The sequence below is a fragment of the Sander lucioperca genome, chromosome 11 (assembly GCF_008315115.2).
Source record: "Sander lucioperca isolate FBNREF2018 chromosome 11, SLUC_FBN_1.2, whole genome shotgun sequence".
Classification (NCBI taxonomy): domain Eukaryota; kingdom Metazoa; phylum Chordata; class Actinopteri; order Perciformes; family Percidae; genus Sander; species Sander lucioperca.
Window position 1 is genome coordinate 4,449,111 of NC_050183.1, and position 21,729 is coordinate 4,470,839.

Consider the following 21,729-nt stretch of genomic DNA (forward strand, 5'->3'; position numbering starts at 1 on the left):
AGTGACTGATTTTAAGTAAACACATGCTGTCAGCACAAGAGCCATGTTGACCTGTGACAATGTCAGAGGGACATGAGTAATATGTTAAAGATAACTGTCTCAACAATATTGGGAAAAATAAGGGTTAAGGTTAAGGTCAACTTTATTATCCCACAAGGGGAAATAAATTGATGTAATGTTACACTGTTTAAAACACAGAGGTACCTTGAATTTGAATATCAAAGTTGAAACCTCATTTTTATTCACTCAGAAAATGAAGTAAACACATTTCTCACGGCTGAATGAAGGGATTAACCCAGTGGGATGCTCATCTATTCCCTCAGTGAAACCCAGTCATGTGGAGTGAAGGCAGAGCAGATGCAGGCTGGTTTATTCTTTTACTTATTAAATATCTGGAGCAACTCCTGCTCTTAAAATGTATACACTGTCCCCTGGCATCACAAAGCTGTCCTCCTGGATACAACAAAGTCAAACAGTGTGGTGAATCGCTGCTCTTCATGCCAATTTTACATTCTGTCCTAGCCTAAAGTGCTTCTCCAACAGCGCTGTTGTTTATATGTGCAGTTTGAATGTGATGACACCAAACAGCAATCATCCAAAATGGTCTGTTCCTGTTGTCTTTTAGGGTTAGGTTTAGATTGTACAACACAGGAGTACTTTGTGTAATAAATCACACATAAGCCATTGTACCTCTTTCATTCCCAGGCTTCAATTCACCTGACCGTCTGTTTTTTCCTGTTCTTAATTTCAGCAACAACCAGTAGAGGTCGCCAACATCACATTTTTGTCCTAAAATTGGATTGAGAAACTTGTTTTGAGGACAAACAAAGAGAGGAAAAGCATTTCAAACACCTTTGAAGATCTGTGGGGTTTAGTCAGGTCATGATCTGAGTTCCAGTAGGACATTTGTCAGCTAAGCCTAGTACTTATTTCTAGTCAATTCTGTATTTCTCTCCACTTTTTACAATACTGAGACAGGAAACTCAGTGCATGTGTCTTTGTCTGTGTAAAAAAAGAAGAGATGTAGACCTACAGTATCTTCAAGGATACCATCAAATTATGGAGTTTAGAAGTCATAACATGCCTCTTTGCATAGACATGTGAGACATTTGTGCACAAGAAAACATACATGAAGTGTTTGATATACTCAAGAGTTTAATTTTGCTTAAAAGTGGAGATCTCAACCTCCCTCAATGTTGAACCCAAAGTTACACCTTTGGTTTTAGGCCTGTAGTTTTGCTTTGTAAGACAGTACAGGTGAATAAGGCAAATATTTTAACTAATAAATATCACTATGAAAATATTTTAACTAATATATATCACCATGAAACTCCCCCAGTTGATTACTTGCCTTAATAATATTTTTTTGTATTACAAGTTGTCTGAAATGTTATGTTTAAATCTGCAAATGAAACATTATCTAATTAAATATTTGCTAATTTCCATACATTTGCAGAACAGAAATCAAAACATTTGATAAAACACCACAATGTGTATTTTTCTTTCCAGTAGTCTGAAAGAAGACATGTTATGGAAGCAAAATAGCCCAACGTCTTTTGCCTGATGTGTCTGGCCTCTATTATTTGGGATTCAAACAATTTATGACTATAAAGTCACAATATAAGCACGTTTACTGTAGATGGGAATATATTTATAATGTCAGTAATTTGATACATTTATTTTATTGTCCAACACTCAGCTTCTTAAAGTCATTATAATACCCTGCAGCCAGGAGACAGCTGAGTAAGAATTGTTGTAGCAATAAGGCAAAAACACTTCAAAAGCAAACATTAATGTATTTATGTACAGCTCAGTATTACAAGGCCTTAAAGGGCTACAACATAGCTCATACGGACCAACATGCTACAAACATAAAAGAAATACACAAAGAGGAGTGTTTGTCTGATCATGCAGACAAATATAATAATTGGACAGTGTTGTCAGCTATGAGTGTGTGTCAAACGTTAGGGCTTCCACTGGAAGGTTTCTCATTATGTCCAGTAGATGGGGCCATTGGCCTACCTTACTGTCATTATGGAAGAGAGAAACGGTCCTCACAAAAAATTATATTTAATATATTGTACACTTAAGTTGTGTGATGTTCATAAAAGGGAGGGTGAAGAATGTATTAAACACACATAAAAAGACATGCTCACATAAAAGAAGTGAGCAGCAGCATGTGTTAGTTTGCCACGTTCATTTTTAATAATTTACAAATCAATATCAAACACAAGAAAGAAACAAAGACAATAGACTGCGTAAATTATTTGGAGTGTAACGCTGATAACTGCAAAGGTGTTAAATTACACTGAAAATACACAAAATATTTTGATTCCTGCATTACTCTCAGAAGAATGTGTTTGTGTCCATTGTACATAAAAGAAACAAAAATGATGTATATGTGCTACGTGTTCTCATTTATTAGACATCTGTACTGAACAATTCCTCCCACACTGTTTTTCAAAACTGAAAGCATGAGTCACAGGATATTGCAAAGATGTACTGTGGACTATTATTGTACAAGTGATCACGCTTTGGTCACATTAATTCATCTCAGGCATTCAAAACAACACGGCACGTTTTTGAAAAGCCTGTAGTACTCCTCCTGAATCTGGAACGACACATTCAAGAAAGTAGGATTTAAATCAAAACATATAATATAATATAATATATAATTAAATACAATTCTGAGCCATAAAATAAGCATTGTTACAGAATAAACTAACCAACAACTTTCAAATTTCTAGCTCTAAAATTACATTTTATAGATTTAGCTCTACCTTGGCAACCTTAAAATGCTGCTTACATGTTCAGCAGCCTCAATGAATCAGTAATAATATTCCAAGAAATATACAGTGCATATATAATATAACACTCAGATTGGGGCCAGTTCTATTCTTTTTTAACATTAAGTACATTTTGATGCTAATAGTTATGGAAGAAGATTAGGGCCAAACAGAATTCTGACTTTAACCTGAGAATTTTGACTATAAACTCAGAGCTTGAATACATTTTTCACATGTGGCCCTAATCCTTGTCCTTAAATAATAATTTAAGAGTTTGAATGCCGGACTTTTACCTGTAATTCTTTCATTGTGGTATTGCTACTAACTATTGCTAACAAAAGTAAAAGATCTCAATACTTCTTGCATTACCTACTAATAATATAATATTATATAAAATTCAAATGAAATTTTCTAAATAGCAAAAAGATAGTAGATTTCTTTCCTATTGTCCTGATCTGAACTGTTAACTGTCCAACTATAGTCACGTAAGGAATGTTGAATGCATAAATAGAAAAATGTTAGAAAACCAAAAATGAGACTTGTTACCTTTCTGGACAGGACACAGAGGAAGATGAAGATGAACATCCCCTGGAAGGCGTTGGCGATGGTGAACAGATATGCAGTGAGGGTGGTCCCATTGAGGATGTGCAGCACTCCTAGGGTCCAGGTGGCTCCCAGCACAAACAGCAGAGCCAAGGCACCACGGGCACAGGACCTGAGAGTCACATCACTGACATTAACAGTCTCGCTTTGCCAGACCTACCTCCACAGCGCTGCGAAGGAGGGTCTGGCTAGTCCACACAGCATTCCGGGATGGCATTTCTTTAAACCAATCACAATTGTCATGGCAATAATAATAATAATAATAATAATAATAATAATAATAGGTTTATTTGATATAGCACATTTTACAGACAAAGTCACAAAGGTCTTCACATGATAAACATTTGTAAAATTACAGTAAGATCCAACAGAAAATAAGCAAGGAAAAAATAATTGAAAGACCAATGAAAATCATTTAAAAGATTAAAACCTAAAACCCAAAGTTACAAACATGAGTCAAAAGCGAATTTAAACAAGTGTGTCTTCAGCTGCTTTTTAAAAGCTTCAACAAAGACTGCAGAACGTAAGACAATAGGAAGGGCATTCCACAGGTTTGGAGCCACCGCTTCAAAGGAAAGGTCACCTTTAGTTTTTAAGCGAGTGCGTGGGACCACCAGTAATCCCTGGTTAGAAGACCTGAGGGACCTGTTAGTAGTGTACGGATGGAGCAGGTCCGAGATATAAACAGGTGCCTGACCATGCAAAGCTTTATAAGTCAGAACAAGAACTTTAAATTCTATCCTGAACTTGATCGGAAGCCAATGTAATGAGTATAAAATCGGAGTGATGTGCGACATCCTGCTGGACCTAGTCAACAGCCTTGCAGCAGAGTTTTGGACCAGTTGTAGACAGTCCTGGGACGACTTGCTGAGACAGGTGAAAATGGAGTTGCAGTAATCAAGCCGGGATGATATAAAACCATGAATGATCATCTCAAGCTCAGAATGCGAAACAACAGCTCTAAGTTTGGCAATGTTTCTTATTTGAAAGAAACGTGTGCGGGTCAGTGATTTGATATGTTGATCAAAATACATTATAATCCTAAAAATACAAGATTTCTCAGTTAACACCAAGATTTCTGAATTTCTAAAATTTTGGAAATAAAAGGCATCTTGGAAATGGGCCTATAATTTGCAGGAATTGATGTATCCAGGTTGGTTTTCTTTAGTAGTGGCTGAACAACTGCATGTTTAAAATACGAATGGACACAACCAGATTGCAGAGAGCTGTTGAGTAGAGAGATCCCAAGTACTCACAAACCCAAGAACATTTTTAAACAAGAAAGTTGGTATAATATCTACTGGGCTCGAGGAAGATTTCATGCTGCTAATCAGATCAGTGAGTTCTTGTAGCGAGAACGGAGCAAAACAGTTCAAGACTGGTGGCCGGATTGAGTGAACCGAATATGGAGCAGTAGAGGGGATAATGCCATTTCTGACATCTCTAATTTTATTCACTGCAGTCCTTATTTGAAAACACTGGCACTTCAGGAGGAGCAGGATTGACAATATTGTTGATGGTTTCCAAAAGGACTTTAGGGTTACGTTTACTGGAAGAAATAAGGTTAGCAAAGTAAGATGTCCTCGCCTCCTTAACCATGTTGTTGTATTCAGTCAAAAGGTCTTTGTGATACAGCCGGTGAACATGAAGCTTTCAGGATTTCCACTGTTGTTCTGCCCTCTGACATGTACGTCGGAAACAGGGAAATAAGTCATTTAGCCATGGGGATGAGTTGACGGAGGAAACACGTCACATTTTACTTGGAGCCACTTTATCCAAAACTGATGAGCAATATGTGTTGAATGAGTGGACCAGACAATTAATATCAGCATGAGAGGACAGCACTGCGCTTTGGTCAAAAGCTGCAGAAAACTTCTCAGCTGAGAAGCGACTTAAAATGCGAGAACAGCTTACATGTTTACTGGGCAGTAAATCTAAATTAAAAGACTAAAAGAGATTAAGACCAAGTGTAAAAACAAGGTCCAAAGAGGCACGAACCCACTGCTAGGCACAGCAGAGGCCTGGGCCAGGGGACGCAGATACCTGGAAACTAATCCCTCGGAACGTTTCCCCAGGAGGTACGGCCTAAATGTTAAAATAGTCTGTATAGGAGAACAGAGCAGATATTGTGTAATTGCCAATGACGGGCAGTAGGGGGGGGTTAACACTGCTAACATTGTCCTGAGAGAAAGAGGTGGTAGTGAAAGAAGAAGACTCTGCAGAGGGGGTGTGTGGTGTAAACAGTCAATCACATGGGGCAGACTGTACTGCATGTTAAGCGCCGGACAGAGCCACTGTGCCGCTGCAAAATAGCCTCAGGAAGGAACTTGTTTTGGTGGAACATGTGTATGTTCAAAAGTTGTTTTAGTCAAGTGCAACAGAAAACTCAGATTTGACACATAGTCTAGCTAGCTGTCTGTAGCTGTAGGAGCAGTTAACCATAGTCCCCATAAATCGACCAGAGTTTAAAATTCCAACACAAAGAAAGCAGAAGGAAACGGACATCTGGGCGAAAAGAGAGTGATCTGGCGGAATTTCCGGAAGTACCGGAGCAATCCCGGAAGTGGAACGTCGTGGATATTGACTAGTCGACAGCTAATTGTAATCTGATAAGAACACCATGTGATACCATAATAATCCACCATATAAGGAAATGACATCTTGATTTTCAATATTTTGATCTATTAATACAGATAATCCTACCTGATGTTTTCATAGTGGCTGATTTCAGGCCTTTTCACAGAAGTATGCCGGTACACTTTGTAGATGATGACTCCAAAAGCCAAGAGATTAACCTTTAGTGGAGGACGACCAAAACAAACACAACAAACAAACACATTCAAATGGATATTTATCTTTGAAACAATCCCTATTTGATGATTCCAATTAATACTTTGACAGTCATTTTTAGATCTTACCAGAATGATCAAACATGCTGGCCCAATGAAACTCCATATAAAGTGGTTTTCTGTGCTCAGCCAGCACCTGTAATACAAATATAGAATGTGTTATTTAATGAACACTTTTATTGACTGAATGTGTGTTTTAAGATCTTTTTGTTGCAATAATCCCTCCTCCTGCAATACCATCTATCATTGTACTTCAGTCTAATCTAGCCTAATCTTAATTATAATACAATATTGTACGGGCTAGTACATACCTTTTTTTTAATCTTAAAAGCACAAAAACAATTGGTTAGAAAAAGCTACCTCAACAATCACCACTTATTTTGCATAACCTCAATCTTTTAATTATATTTTACATTAGATTTTATTCAAACTCTCCATGGTACCCAAAACCTTTCAAAATTTCTTTTACACTAATTCAGTTATTACCTTACTCTCTACGAGGCAGTCTAAGCATCTTCTACTTCCTTTATGTCCCCGCAGGCCAAATTTAATCTCTGTCCCACTGTATTTTTAATTCATGTTATTTGTTTATCTTTCTTCCCTGGAAAATGCTGAATGCCTTCGAGAAAGAGGTTTTTGTAAAAGCCTCTCGTTCCACTTACACTTTATCGGTGCCATAATACTTGGAGCCAAGTGTTGCCGAGATGGTCACCACCACTGCTGGGCTTCCATAGCCGAAGATGTAAAAGTTACGGTGCAGGAAGCCTTTGTTGTAGATGACGCCAACCACTATTAAGTACAGATGGATGCCCTCGATGCACATCCAGGCAAAGGCCGCAAGGAAGAAATAGTGCAGCAGCCCTGCAATAACGGAGCAGAAAAGCTGGCAAGAAACAGACAAAAGAGGAGGAGGGAGACAGAGATATAACAATGTTATGATTTGTGAAAGTACAGTTATGTTGGCCCTATATGTAAAAATGTTCATTTTTGCAGATGTATTGCTAATCGTTTAGCATTTTCATGTCAAAGAAGCCTTGATGAAATTAATAGAAATAATTCTATTGGTCAACCAAAAAGCTGGTCAAAGTGTGAGAGAAATATATGCATATATAGTATAATGCTATACTATCTCTTGTACTTTTACAACTCGAATAAGAAGGGTTTTTAATCAATGACACACAATGACACACACACACACACACACACACACACACACACACACACACACACACACACAGACAGACAGGAGATTTCCTTTGTTTCATTGGTTTCATCCGGAGCTCACCTTATGTGTGTTCATGTTGATCCCCACCAGGAAGATGAACTCGGCCATGAAGAGACTGCAGCACAGGTTCTTGTGGATGGTGGTTCTGGTGCTCTGGATCTCACTGAAGAACCAGAAGGTGAAGATGCACATGGACAGACAGATGAGGGAGATAATCATCCCCAGCTGGGTGATCCGGGTCAGGATGGTGTTGTGGGCCACCAGCTGAGAAGCAAATGGAAAGGGAGGCAGTTTCATTCACGGTTTCACGGTATGTTGAAGTTGGAATTTGTTGGGTTTTCTGCTTGGAATCATTTGACATGACATGGGTGGATATGGGCTGGGGTTACACTATGTGCAGACATACTGGACAGCTCTGGTCCTGCTGTATCAGATATCAGCCAGTTCCGACCAAAAAGGTCAGAAAAAATTTCATTTTATTTTGCATCATTCAGTATCTTTTTCTTTTTTCGGTAAATGAATTCTTCATTTATAAATACACTCCCTGTTTTTATTAAAGCAGTGCTTCAAAATCCCTAAAAAGATTCAAGAATTTGAGGGCACTGCTGAGTGCTTTAAAGCAACGGGAGTTGTGGGTGAATATCTCCTACAGTTTCCTTGCCATCCAATATGTGTAGTGAGTCACATTGCCTTTAGGAGCTGTAAAGGCTAACAGAGTTTCATTGTTTATGATTTGGACTTCTTGTGAAATCGACTGCATTTGGAATGCATTCATACATCTCTTTTGTAGTCTTAACAACTACTCAAAGCACTTCACCATTCACACACATTCATACCCTGCCGCCATACAAGGTGCCACCTGCTCATCTGATAAACATTCCCCCATTCACACCAATAGCAGGAACAATTCGGGGTGTCTTGCCCCAGGACATGGGACATCGAACCACCGACCTTCCGATTGGTAGACAACCGCTCTACCACCTGAGCCACAGCCTCCCTACTTATCAAGAATATCCTGAGTGGAATTAAATACTTGGAACTCTTGGTATAAAAAAAAGTTGGATAGAAGTTGCTGTATTTTATTAAAAGCTGGCACAATGTTGACAATCAGCACCTTCAACACAAAATACTGGTGTCATATAAAAGCGTGTATTGGTGGAAAACAAGCACTATATAACTAATATTTAGAATGTTCCAGACATAATTGGAAGATTATGGATTGGGAAAAATATTTTTTTTTTTAAACATTGAATTATCCTAAAATTCATTGTTACAAATTGTTCTTAGCTCATGAAAACTTAGCATTTGGAAGAGACGGGTTTGCCACAGGACAGCAACAATAGATGATCTGAGGAATTACATAAGTAGGGAGTAATATAAATAATTGAATACTAAATATATTAATTTCCTCACTGAGGTTTGGTTTTTAATTAGTCATATAGTTATAATAAGTCTTAGATCTAAGGTTCAATATTCTGTATCTGTTGTATAAAACCTCATTAAATAAATCATTTTCTTCAGATAAAAATCTAGATCCAGATATGAGGTTCACCTCTTACTAATTTAAATTAATGTGTTCACTATGGTCAACATTTTTTTCTAAAATAATTTTAATAAAGCCCCAGCGGAGAAATGTAAAAAAAAAAAAAAAGGAAATACCTTTGCACAGTTGTATTTTTAATGTATGATTACTCACATTGGCTCGCCCAGAGGACATGAGGATGGCAAAGTGTGTGAGGTGATTGCAGGAGCAGGTGGTTGCGTTGCTGTTGACGTGGACGGTCTTGCAGCCGCGCGTGGCCCAGTGGCCCTGCAGGCTGTCCACCTCGTACTCCCAGAAGGCACACTTGGTCACATCAGCTTTAGTGTCTATGGGCTTTAGAGGATAGAGAGGAACAAAGATGCTGTTAACTCTTCATGGTGCTGTTTTTATTAGTTTTTATACTGCGCTGCTTTGTGATACCACAACAGGGGGTTAAAAACAGATTGTGCAGGTCTCATCAAAATAGCACTTAAAATGAATTACTATGCATCCAAAGTTTGAGTGCATCAGAAATTACATGTAAAAACGTTATTTTAGTGTAATTTCCATGGGTTGTCCAATTATTACTGTGTTTTGCATTGGCTTTTCTTCTTATCGTCTGGCAACTTGTATTACTCATTATTAGAAAAATAAAATGTCAAATAATTATCATGCATGACTTTGGGTCAAAATGAATGGCACGGGGCATAAAGTGCAGTCATGTTTGCTGCACCACACAATGCAGCTCACTGTAGTTGTTTTTGTGGGAAAGTTGAGATGAACATATGTACAGCAGTACAAATTATCATTAAAGTTCATGTGAACATTTTGAAAGCACATATTTTACTTTAACTATTATATGCAATCTTACTAGAATGAAAACGATCCACACATTAACTACATTTGCAGTAAAAAATGAACATATACTAAACAAATACAGTTAAATGAGGTTTAGTTTTACTCTCTAATTTTTTATATGTTTACATTCAGTTAGATTTGTATAACAAAATAATACAGTAATGTATAAGAAAAAAATAACCTGTGTGTCACAGGAAAATATACCTCTTCTCAGGCAGAAAGTGTCTGCATGAAAATGGAGCCCAAATTATTGATTTTTTCTCTTTAAAGGCAATTTACAGAGGATTTTCACTGCTCAACATAAATCATCACCTCCTTTGTTAGGCTTAAGCCTCAAGGGTCCAACAAAAATAATGATTTCACTTTCTCATACATTTTAATTATCTTAAAAGAAAATACCAGTACATTAACTTTTAGGGTTATTTCCCTCATTACTCCGCTTTCCTCCATCATCTATTCACCTTTCCTCTTTCATTTCCCTTAACTGAGAGGTCATTGCAAGAAATACATGGAGCAAAATCTTTCATAAACACCTTACACAAAGCACTAACTACTCCTCTCATGTGAATTTGTTTGAATTTGACTCTAATGGAAACTCTGGCAGTTATCAAGTTACTGCGAGAGTCAGTGTGGGAATAAGTAAGCTGTTCTTCACAGCAATGATGACTCCAGCCTGACAGGGATATATATGATGGGATATTGATGTTTCAAACCAAACATGATCATGTTGGAAGCCACTGTAATGTTGATAAATGAATCATATATGAAACAGGAAAGGAAGCAGTGAGTTTAAGGTAGTAGGGAAGTAAAGAAAACTTGCATCTAGATTGCGCTCAGATTTGTCAAACAATAGAACATCTTTTAAAAAACATCATCAAGAAAGAGGCTCCTTTAGCCTCATCAAATGCTGCTTAAATAAATCAAGTCATTAAGGGATTGAATCAGGAAGAAGAGCAAAAATCCACCAGCTAATGCATAACTGAGTAGAGTATAACACTGCCACTCTGAAGCAGCATATATTTTGAAGGTATACGTTAAGAGTGCAGAAGTGGAAAAACAGCCTCAGCACTCTGTATAGTCTTTACCTCGATGTGTCTCAGAGTGAAGGTGACATGGTCAAGTTGGTAAACGTCAGCAGGTTTGACGGCTGCGGCTATGACTTGGGAATTGACAGTGATTTCCCCAGTTCCTGCATACCGCGAGTAGTCGGTGACACCAGGGTCGCTGCTCGGCTTCAGGATGTCACCGATGCTGTCATATTGCACAAACACCACTGACACACTACCTGATTGACACAAAAAAAGTTGGACAGGAGGGATTCAGACTTACTGTATTTTTAATCAAACTTTGTCAGTCGATTCAAAGTGTCTCATACGTAGATCATGCAGAGCAGAAAGCTTTTTAGGAGATGTTACAAGTCAGTGTGCAGATCTGACCAACTGTGTAGAGTTCATTGTATATAACTAATTTACCACACCAACAGTAACTTCAATGTCCAAAAAAATCATTTAACAATTGAAATTGTCTTTGATGGTTTGCTCTGTTTCTGCATGTAAGAGGGTGTTAAAACAGGAATCAATTTTGGATTTGGTTTAAATAAACAGAAGTTCATAAAGATTTTTTTTTGCATCCATCATATGCAACTGTTGGAATAAGGACAAGGTAGCCTTGCAGATTTTGGGATGGATCAGATTTTTATTGCTCAGATTTTATTGGAGCGAATTCTAATATATGCAGCTTAAGGCATCAGAGAAAGTGGACTTTTCAGAAATATATAATATGAAAAGAAAATCTGAATATTTAATTTGTCTTCGGCATACAACATATGTGTTACAGTACTCCCTGTACACCCAAGCACGAAGATGGTCACAGATTTTACCATCCGTTAAACATGTAAACTAGGCTACTTTACCATTTCTGTCCTCCTCTGGTCTCAGTTTTGGACTTAGATGTATATGATTTCCGCCCATGGAAGCAGACAATTTGGCTGTTGTGTGTCGAGCATCAAAGGTGAAGAGTTTCAATTCTGTGGTTGAGGAGTAAAAAAAAAGATTCAGATGTGGGCAGGTGGCAGAACAATTTAATGTAATTGGAGTGGCTGTAAGAGCGCTCTGTATTAATAATTATCTCACCCATTTCTTTGGCTTTGATTTGGAGCTCAGTTGGAGTTTTGTAGTTGTTAGCCAGAGTCAGAGCACTTTCTTCAACAGTATGTAGCAGCTTGGTGATGGTATGTTCCCGGCGTCCTTCTTTCATTCGGCTCCAAGCCACCAGTTCATCCTTCTCCACCAAGTTGTTTACTGCTTTCACTAATTTCTGTAGGAACGCAGATTTATCAGTGTGACATGTGTGTGATAGTATAGCATGTAACCTAACATGTGCCTGTACTGCAGTGTTTTTAATAAGGTATGGTTAGAGCATTGTTTTTCATCTTCTTTAGGTATGTGTCTTTTGACGTTTCAATAATTACTGAATATGATATGGCTTTTATTATTTTTGTGCACATAGTAACCAAAGTAACCTAGCACAGACGTTTCTCTTCTATTGAATCGTATAGCTTTTTAAAAAGCTGTCTACACAGTGCAAGGTAGGAGAGGTTAGTGGAGAATGTTGGTGTCCTATAATGTTCAACTTTTGAGGAAAACAATAAGTGATTTTATTCTTTTCGAAAAAAAAAAACTAAAGATATTATATATTCCACAAAATAACATCAGCTTGTACCTTCAATACAAAAGTCTCTAAATTGTCTTTCCCAGAACTGCACAGCACACGATAAGAAGGAACTGGATTGTATGCAGTGCAATTTTTTCCCCTAAACCAGTTCAAAGCAAAACTGCAGTTCAGGCAGAACTCCACATGTTGATGGAGAAACAAGAATGGTAAACAGAGATTACTGTAAGAGTTGAGTTGATGACGGATGGTTTGACAGTGTAATCCTTTTCTTGGGCAGCAAGTTTTGATGCAGATTGAGACAAGGCCTCAACATATGCGATCACTTCCACTGAGGTGAGTTCGCCGGACGTCTGCTTGACAATTTCCTTCAGTAGACTCTGGGGCTCCGTGAGGTTGCTCATCTAGGATGGGGAGGGGGGGTTGTATTAAGAGTATTTAATGATATCACATTCCTGCAACACAATACATCCAGTGCTTCAGGGTTATTTGTTGGATCCAGACTGTGAAATGACCATCACTGATAGGCTACTTCTGCAGCTTTCTTTCTTTCTTTTTTATTTTTTAAAATGTATTTTTTAGATTTAACTGGTATGGTACTCACAAACTTTAGCAAGTTGGAGACTCTCCACAAGGAGGGGCTGTTTGGTCATTCTAAGAACAGACTTTGCCAGGTTGCATAGGTTATATGAGCAGTTTAGACATAAGTCAATATCACCTCTAACAAATAATGAAAGTAAAAGATAATGGCATGTTAACACCTGTAGGCAATGGGTGTTGCAGTTTTTCATTTTTACAACTGCTGTTTTGTTGGAGTGTATGTTTAAATATAATTTCCACACACTATACTTAACTGGAAATCACTCTCTTAGACATGATATCTGAATTTGTATCTATTTTATATTTTTTTATGACTTTAATATTTGTTTCCCTTTCGAAATATCTATGAACTGAGCTTAACAGTCAGTTTAAAGTTAGAACGCCTATGTTTATTGTCTGTATAAATGGCGAACCACTGCTGCTCTTACTTGTCTTCCAGAACTGCAGGTTTGAAACAGCTGGTGCTGCAAGTGGCAATTGTGATTGATAATAGTGGCTGGTGTTGTGTGCCATGGAACTGTACAATATGGTCTCAGCCTGTTTCATTTCATGCTCATCTCATTTCTTTTCAACAGAGGGCAGTGTCATTCTATCTATGTTTACCTTATTTGGCTGAAACCCTGAGGAGGGGTACTTACATATTCAAGTGTTTTGTTGACAGTCTGTGTGATACAGCCGATGTTGTCATGGCAGTATTTTTGGGGATGCTCTGAAAAACAACAATTACCCAAAGTATCTCCTTGATTGCTATATTCCTTTCCATCATTCCAACATAATAAAGCATGTTACAGTAAAGTCTGAATTGCATAAAACCTGCACAGACATAACATCTCATGGCTCTCTTTGTGATTAACTCAAGCTCAAAACATCAGAAAAACTTAAGATTGCACCATTAACTTGATGTATTGCATAATAGATTCTCCAAAAATGTTTAAAATTCAGTTATGTGTGGTGTCATGTGTGACAGAGAAAGTAGAGATAAAGAAAGAGGTATGTCCCTGGATGAAAGTACAAATGCGAGAGTGTGTGTGTGTGTGTGTGTGTGTGTGTGTGTGTGTGTGTGTGTGCGTGTGCGTGTGCGTGTGCGTGTGCGTGTGCATGTGCATGTGAGCTCTTCCTCATACCGACCTTTACATCTTACACCTCTCTCTGGATGAAAGTGCTGAGTGCCTGAAGTTGGGATGTAATCACGCTGACAGGTGCAATAGAAAGATCCATTCGTATTATGGCAGTGTGAGCTTGGTCCACAGACCTGTCCTGACTTGCATTCATCAATGTCTGAAAGGTGCAAATGAAGAGGTCTGCTCCAATTAAAGATAAAAACAATATGATTAAAGTCACACTTTCAACATAACATTAAGTAAACAACTAATAAAGACACACATGTTAATGAGACTGTCCTCCCCCAAAAAATGACCCCATAGGTCGTTTGTTCAAGCAACTATTACTGCCGATATGTACTAACTTTAAACCAAACCACGATCTTCTTCTAAACCTAACCAAGTAGTTTGGTTAGGCCTAGTCTCGCTTTGCCAGACCCTCCTCCAAAGCGCGCTGAAGGAGGGTCTGGCGACTCCACATAGCATTCGGGGATGGGAGGAAAACGTGCTCTGGTTTAATGGCATTTCTTTAAACAAATCAGAATCGCCATGGGCAGTGCTAAACTCTGCACAGAGTCGCTGCAAAATAGTTGTGAGAGAGAAAACTCAGAATAGACAGATAGTCTAGCTAGCTGTTTCAATTTACCATGCAGAGATCTGAGGAGCATCAACAATAGTCCTCATAAATCCACCGAATTTAAAATTCCAACACAAAGAAAGGAAGGAAACGGAAAATACATGCATCTGGTGGAATTTGCTGCAGCACCGGAGCAATCCCGGAAGTGGAACGTGAAGGATATACACTAGGTTAGGCTTAACAACGTGTTTAAAATTGCAACCGTAACTGTGTGAGGACGGAATACGCTCCTGTGGGTTGTATTTCCTGTCACTGCTAGGGGCGCTAATTTATGAACCGCTCCGATGGGTAGAATTAGAGTGTAGGAACAAACAACCTATTGTTTGTTTGAAGGACTTGTTGGTATTTATGTCTACTTTATTTCCTCCTCAAAATCAGTTAAAGTGATGCTGGAAGGGAAGTTAATGATTTATCTTAAAAGTGCTCTAAGCGATGCCACGCGTTTTTTAGGCTATAACATTTTTTGTCACATACAGCAAACATCTCCTCACTATCCGCAAGATGCCTGTCCCCTGAACACACTGTAAAAAAACGCAGTCTCTGTAGACAGCCCAGGCTCTACAAACACCAACAAAAACAAATTGTGCCAACCTGCACCACGAAACATAACAAACAGCCTTCCAACAGTCTTCCAGCGTTCCAGCCAATAACCGACAAGAAGGATTTGGGGGTGGGGGTTGGGGGGTTAGTGCGCGGAAGCACGGAAGGGAGGGAGTGGGGACGGGATGAGGAGGAGGGAGGGGCGAGCTAGCCTTGTTTTGTTTGAAAATACTCTGAACGCCTTTAGAGCACCTTTAATACAAATAAAGAATGTGGCATAAGTAGTCACACTCATTACATTATACTGTATAATTGATTTTGGAAGAGAAACTGCAATTCTTGCATGCATGTTATACATTTGAATATTTATGAATTCTAACTTCTAAAATCAGCTACATGCTTCTTGTAGTGTTTTAAACTAAGGAAGACTTATGCTACAACATGGATAATGGTGTTGTTCTTCTATTGCAAATGGAGCAAAAGATCTCGGGTGGTTACTCAGAATAGCAGATGGGAAGGAAGTGAAAGGCCAAAAGGGAAAAATCACCTCCAACACGTTTATCCTCCTCAGTAGATTGAAAGAGAACACAAACAACACACACACACACACACACACACACACACACACACACACACACACACACACACACACACAGTTTGACGCACTCACAGCTGTGTGGTACGTGCTTTTACACATTTACATGATATCTTGCCTACTCGTATGTGAGGTCCTCTGTCAGTACGTGACAAAAACAAACTTCTGTGCATTTCTAGTGCTTGAGCGAGTGAATCAGACATTACCGATGCATTCAGTGCCATCGTTAGGCTGGAACTTGGCCAGTCCTGTCGATGTGTATCCAGAGAGACATGTACAGTAGTAGCTGCCCGCTGTGTTGGTGCAGCTCCCCCTGTCCCCGCAGATATTAGTCACATTCTGGCACTCGTTGTCATCTGTGGTGAAAAGACCAGGATAGAAAAATAAACTTGGTTAGTTGCTTGAGGAAATACAATTACATAAAACTCAAATAGGATTGAAAAACAAAGTGGATGAGCAAAGGAAGGACAACACATCTTTGCAGATGAAACTGGCTGCTTTTTGGTTGCTGTGATTTGCCCAGACAGTGTAAAAAACAACTGACCAGCAGGTCAAGACTACTTACTGTAGGTGTACTCTTCATTTTTATTACAAATACAAATTCCTGAAAAAGTATTTAGATCTACAAAAATTAACTAATTGAGGAAGCTTGTTTATAACCTTTTATTTGGACAACCGTTTATTTTTTCAAATCCTTAGACACAACATTCAAGTGTTTTATCATCCATTTATGGCTGCTCTTCAATTTATTGTACTGTAATAGTTTCCTTTTTACTTTTGTTCAGTCTACCATGTTATCATTCCTTCTTCTGCTACATTTCCCATAAGGCCTTTCAATATACTCCAGAGAAATCCCTGTAAGTGTAGCAATCAGCTGTTCAGTGAGTTTCTGTTGGAGATATTTGGAGATAATTGTAGTTGAGTAATGACAAAGCATCAGTTCAAGTTTAGCGAAAGTGAATCTTTCCTAACTCGAAGAGCTGCAAGTCTTGTGGCTGAATAGCATTTTGGTTTGCAGTTGGTAATGAAAATAGAAATCTCTGCTCTGCCTCTTTAACAATGAATTTTTTCTTTGACTGCTGAACAATATGCAAAATGGCTGGACTATCATACAGCCCCTGGCAAAAACTGATGTTAATCCTTTATGTTTAACTTGCAGTAAGTTATATCTGCTTGAGTAAAAAGGATAACACCACAAAACACCAAAATTAGCAAGACATGCTTGGGATATGGTGGCAACATTTCTGAACAAGAAAAAAAGCAGAATCCAGAGTGAGTACTATGATGCATTTAGCCATCAATATACGAGAGAAGAGTTGGTAGGATTATTTCTTGAGTAAAAATGTGGATTTCCTATATTAATCCATGTATGAATATTTATCATTTCATCACCATATAGCAGTATATTTTCAGATTTTCAATTTTGTGTTTTGTTTTTGGCTTTGAATGTTCACACACATATTGACTTGATCCGTCCTCCACAATTAGATTACAAGTTAAGAAAACAAACTTCAATTTGATCCTGTCCCTGGTCCTGGTGTTGATTTAAACTTGGTGAAGCTCAGTTTTGGTCTTGTCTTAGGCTCCACTACATTAGTCTTTATTAAAGCCTTGGCTGGCTCTAACTTCTATGCCATTTGTATTGTTCCCATGTGTCATTGTTGAGCAGTTGTTTGCCTTTGTTTGATTTTGAGAAACTAAAATTAAAATATATTTATCTTTGTTGCCTATAGGATTAGAAAGGACCAGATACAGAGCTATTTGCTGCGGATGCTACTGTGGCCCACGCATTATAGAAAGTGCTGTTCCAGCTTTATTCTCAAACACACCTTCCATCTGGTTTCTCAGTTTATTGGAAATGACCTGGTGAGACTTTCCACTGTTGTTTTCATCTATGATGGATGCTTTGCTCTTCCTCTCCTCTGTACCTTTTGCACAAAAGCTGTCCGGGAAGGGAAATCCTCTGCTCTGATGAGAGAGGTGACTATATTCAAAGGGGAAATACCTCCATAACACACGGGACTCTTGAGCCGTCATTGTTGCACACACATTGCACCCTACATGTTTTATGATTCACTTTGATGTCTTTGTATTATCTTTAATTACACAGTAGACATTGCTTTCGTGACTTTGTTTTTTAATTAAAAAATTAAAAAACAAAAAAAATTAAACAGTGAATGGATCCTTTCAACAATTCTATGAATTAATTTGTTTTGCATTCTTTAAAATTATTGATAGCAGTTCAGTCTTTACACACACACAAAGTTATAGTAAAGTTATGAACTATTTCATTGCACAAAGAGTTTACTAATAATCACTTTATTTAATGGAGTGACAGTTTACTAATAATGACTTTATTTCATGGAAAACAGAATTTTTTTGTATTTGCTGCTACATACGGATTCCATTAACCTTAAAATTCATTCTGCCTTTTTGTTTTAAAATCATTTGCCACAGTGTTTGCACACTTACATGATTTTGAAATGTGTAAGCTGTTCTGTGATTGTGATCAGGTTTGGTCAGGAAACAAAAAGGGTTCCAGGAATTCTAAACAGCCCAGAAACATAACAGGAGTGACAATGCTGACTGAGAGGCAGTGCTGGCCATTAAAAATGTTACTGAAAAAGCTGCATCGTGGAGATATCTTTTCACATTGCAGTGTTTTCTCTGTAATTAACTCTCAATGAGGTGAGCTGCCAACTAACTGGTGGGGATACAAAAATGTTTTCCCCACCAGTTCCAAATCACCACAGCTGTTCCAACAAAGACAAACTGTGTCTCAAGGAGGGTATGGTGGACAAGAACACATAAAGTTGTTGAAATTATTAACACAGATCTTACTTAAACTCGCCCACTTGGTGCCTTCGTCTTTTGCACTGCCATTCAGCTCAAACACAAGAATTAAAAGCAAGTTTCCTTGCATGTAAAAATCACAAAGTTACTTAATTCCCTTCCAAGTCTGTGGGCTAAGAAATGCAACATACTGTTGAAAAAAATGTGTGATTTTTGGGAGCTAACCATCTCAAATTTTTTGAGATAATAAGAGACAGTTGCAGAAGAGCAATATTGTACAGAACATGCTGATAGTGTTTGATATGGGTTTATCTGAAATTGAAATGGGTTTCTGTCATGACATCTTAAGAAGCTTTAACACATCTAGTGCCTGATGTATTTTTAATTGCTTCCATTCTAGTTATTTTTTAACTGCACAGTCAACCGCCATGCTCTAAAAATGTTAAATGAGGCCACATGTGTACAAATGTTGGCCTCATCCTTCTGTCTGCTTATATTAAGCAGCCACAAACAACAAAGGCTTCCTAAAATAGTCAAGGCTTCAATGACAGCTACACACAAGGTTGTACTCTTGCATCATTGTAAATACTCAGTAACATATGGGTGGCTCTGTGTGTTTATATTCACCATTGCAAAATGTTGTTCCATCTCCAGTATATCCTTGGTTGCAGAAGCAGGCATTGTTTGATCTGTTCAGGGCCTTGCATGTTGCAAGTTGGTGACAGGAATCACAAATGTCAGAGAGGCTGCATGGGTTCATCAGATTGGAGAGCCATGCTGCGTAGACACACGAGTGGGTAAGTTTAACTTATACCATGAAAGTAACAGTCAAAATCATTTTGTGATGCCACTGCTGCTTCTTTTCCAGTAAAAATCAAATTTTTTTTAATTTATTTTTTTTTATCTCTGGCTCTCCGGTTAACCTGCTATCCACACTGGGATCCACTGATCCACTGAACTAATCCATTGAACCACAGTACATATTTAGTACAAATTTAGAATACAGCAACACAAATAATCTGTTGTAAATGGAGAAAAAAAATCACATCAATTATAATTTAAAACTGATTTGCAAATCTTATATCAAGCTCAACGGCTGCTCCATCACATAGCCCAAACCCATCATAGCTAATATGTAAACCCATATATAAAGCTACATCTACTACTGTCTCGACACATGCCATACTAAAGGATAGATAAGGTCACGTACCTGTCAAAAGTACAAGTTTCATTGGTGACTTGAGCAAAGACTCCATACTTGCGCTTGGTCTCGATTCTACTTTTAGCGCAGACTGCAGTGGGCTGGCTGGTGACGCAGTCCATTTCCTTGCATCAGCTTTCCTGTTTCCCTAAACCTGGCCCTTCCTGTCTTGATCTTTAATCTGCTTTGAAAAACATGTAGCCTGGTCCCTTCACCAAACCACTCCAATACACAGCACCCAATACACTTTCTCATTTGGTTCCACTTTACACCTAATGTGAAAGACGTTTCAGCAGCATTCAGTCAATTTTTTGTTGCGTTGTTGACAGTGTGACCTATGTCACCATTTTGCAAGCCTCCATGCTATTGTTCTCCCTTGAACACGTACAGTAGGCTGTGTAAACACAGGCCAAAACAACACTGACTAACATCACGAAAAGACGACCCCCTCCCTTCCGCAAAGGACTGTACACATATTCACACACACATTCCAGTGCTGTGTGTCTTCCAGTGACCATCTCAGTTTTCTTCAGACAGAGGCCAAATATTAGTTAATATGCTGAATAATGTAATGCAGATTCTTTAGCGTAGTGTTTTATGTATATAGGGTCACTCACTGCTGTTTTTAATATTAACTAAATACTTGCCTTTTTGGGTCATATACAGGATCTATGACACACACAAAAAGAGAAGTTGAAAAAAAATATTCCATGTCTGGTCTTAACAATGACCAAATTCTTATTTAGAGTCAGAGAATTAGCCTTTTTTCTGATCTATTGAAGATAAAATGTGCCATTTATGAAGTTGTTGAAACGTTGGGCCGTTTGCTATTGTTCACATTTCTATGTACAGTGCCTTGAAAAGAGAGTGGATTTCTATCAGCGTGGCTGAGGTAACAGTGGTTTTGTAAAAAAAAAAAAAAGGCTGAAAAAAAGAATTGTTAATATAAGCAGCGTTTTATGTCCCTTTGTCCTGCAGTTAAGTATGCATTTGAAGATAAGCAATAAAACAACACATTTTACTTTTGTTTCTTTGGCATCTGTCATGGACTAATGACCCCATTCTCTGTGCGGGAAACGAGCAGGGCCGGGTGTTATTTAGTTTGTGCTGGTGGGTTACTGACCCACACAAAACAAAGTTGTGTTGGGGTCACCTAATGGCACATGTCAGTTTTCTTCGAAACCTCAAAGCTATCCAGTTCAGGTGCAGATATTTATAATTTTGCTAATCCATCACGCCCATGAATGTTAACACTTTTTTTTTTTCACGTTCACAGTTTTTTGAGGAAGAATTTAACTGGCACTGGCAGTTAGGAAACAGGTGAATTCAAATGTGAAACAGGGACAATACTCAAAAAAAGAGAAGTAGCTATTCAGGTGTAACTAAGGTCCTTTCAAACCGCCTTCTTCTTTTTGGCACACAAACACATTCATTGATGAATAGTTTCACTTGGAAGATAAGTTCTTTGTTGAATGTAATGCAATCTATGGAGGCGGTTTGAATTGGTTAGGCAAGGCGTTCAGTTTATTGCTGAGAAAGGCAGCTGCTTTGAATGACACCATTAGAATTGCGCAGCATTACTGTCCTGGGAAAGTGCTTGGTGAAAACCACATCTGAATATCTCTCTCTGACACTCTCCTAATGCTAAGGAAGGAAGTGATGTTGTCTAGAACAAACCTGGACTGATTGCACCCTTCCTCCTCCGCTTTTTTGTCTTAGGAAACCTCTCATTTAATGAGAAATTCGTAAA

At 38.2% G+C, this 21,729-nt stretch overlaps 1 protein-coding gene across 1 annotated transcript; it reads right to left on the reverse strand.

The window, feature by feature from the left end:
- Positions 1-1,785: 1,785 nt before the first annotated feature.
- adgrl4 (adhesion G protein-coupled receptor L4) lies at positions 1,786-20,222 on the reverse strand. Its single transcript, XM_031307405.2, has 16 exons — positions 19,989-20,222; positions 19,406-19,555; positions 16,192-16,341; positions 14,242-14,391; positions 13,752-13,822; positions 12,738-12,917; positions 11,976-12,159; positions 11,756-11,869; positions 10,929-11,128; positions 9,160-9,339; positions 7,524-7,727; positions 6,901-7,121; positions 6,308-6,374; positions 6,093-6,184; positions 3,333-3,501; positions 1,786-2,611 (listed from the first exon to the last, which is right to left on the reverse strand). The coding sequence occupies exons 1-16, from the start codon at positions 20,032-20,034 to the stop codon at positions 2,549-2,551; spliced, it is 2,241 nt and encodes a 746-aa protein (XP_031163265.1). The 5' UTR covers positions 20,035-20,222; the 3' UTR covers positions 1,786-2,548.
- Between the last annotated feature and the right edge of the window lie 1,507 nt (positions 20,223-21,729).

Bases quoted from the DNA above. Each gene is read 5' to 3' on its own strand.
- adgrl4 (XM_031307405.2), bottom strand. From the start codon at position 20,034: ATGGAGTCTTTGCTCAAGTCACCAATGAAACTTGTACTTTTGACAG. The intron at 12,918-13,751 runs GTAAGTACCCCT...TCCCCATCCTAG, and splicing joins TCAACAAAACACTTGAATAT to ATGAGCAACCTCACGGAGCC. The intron at 9,340-10,928 runs GTAAAGACTATA...TATCCTCTAAAG, and splicing joins TCACTCTGAGACACATCGAG to CCCATAGACACTAAAGCTGA.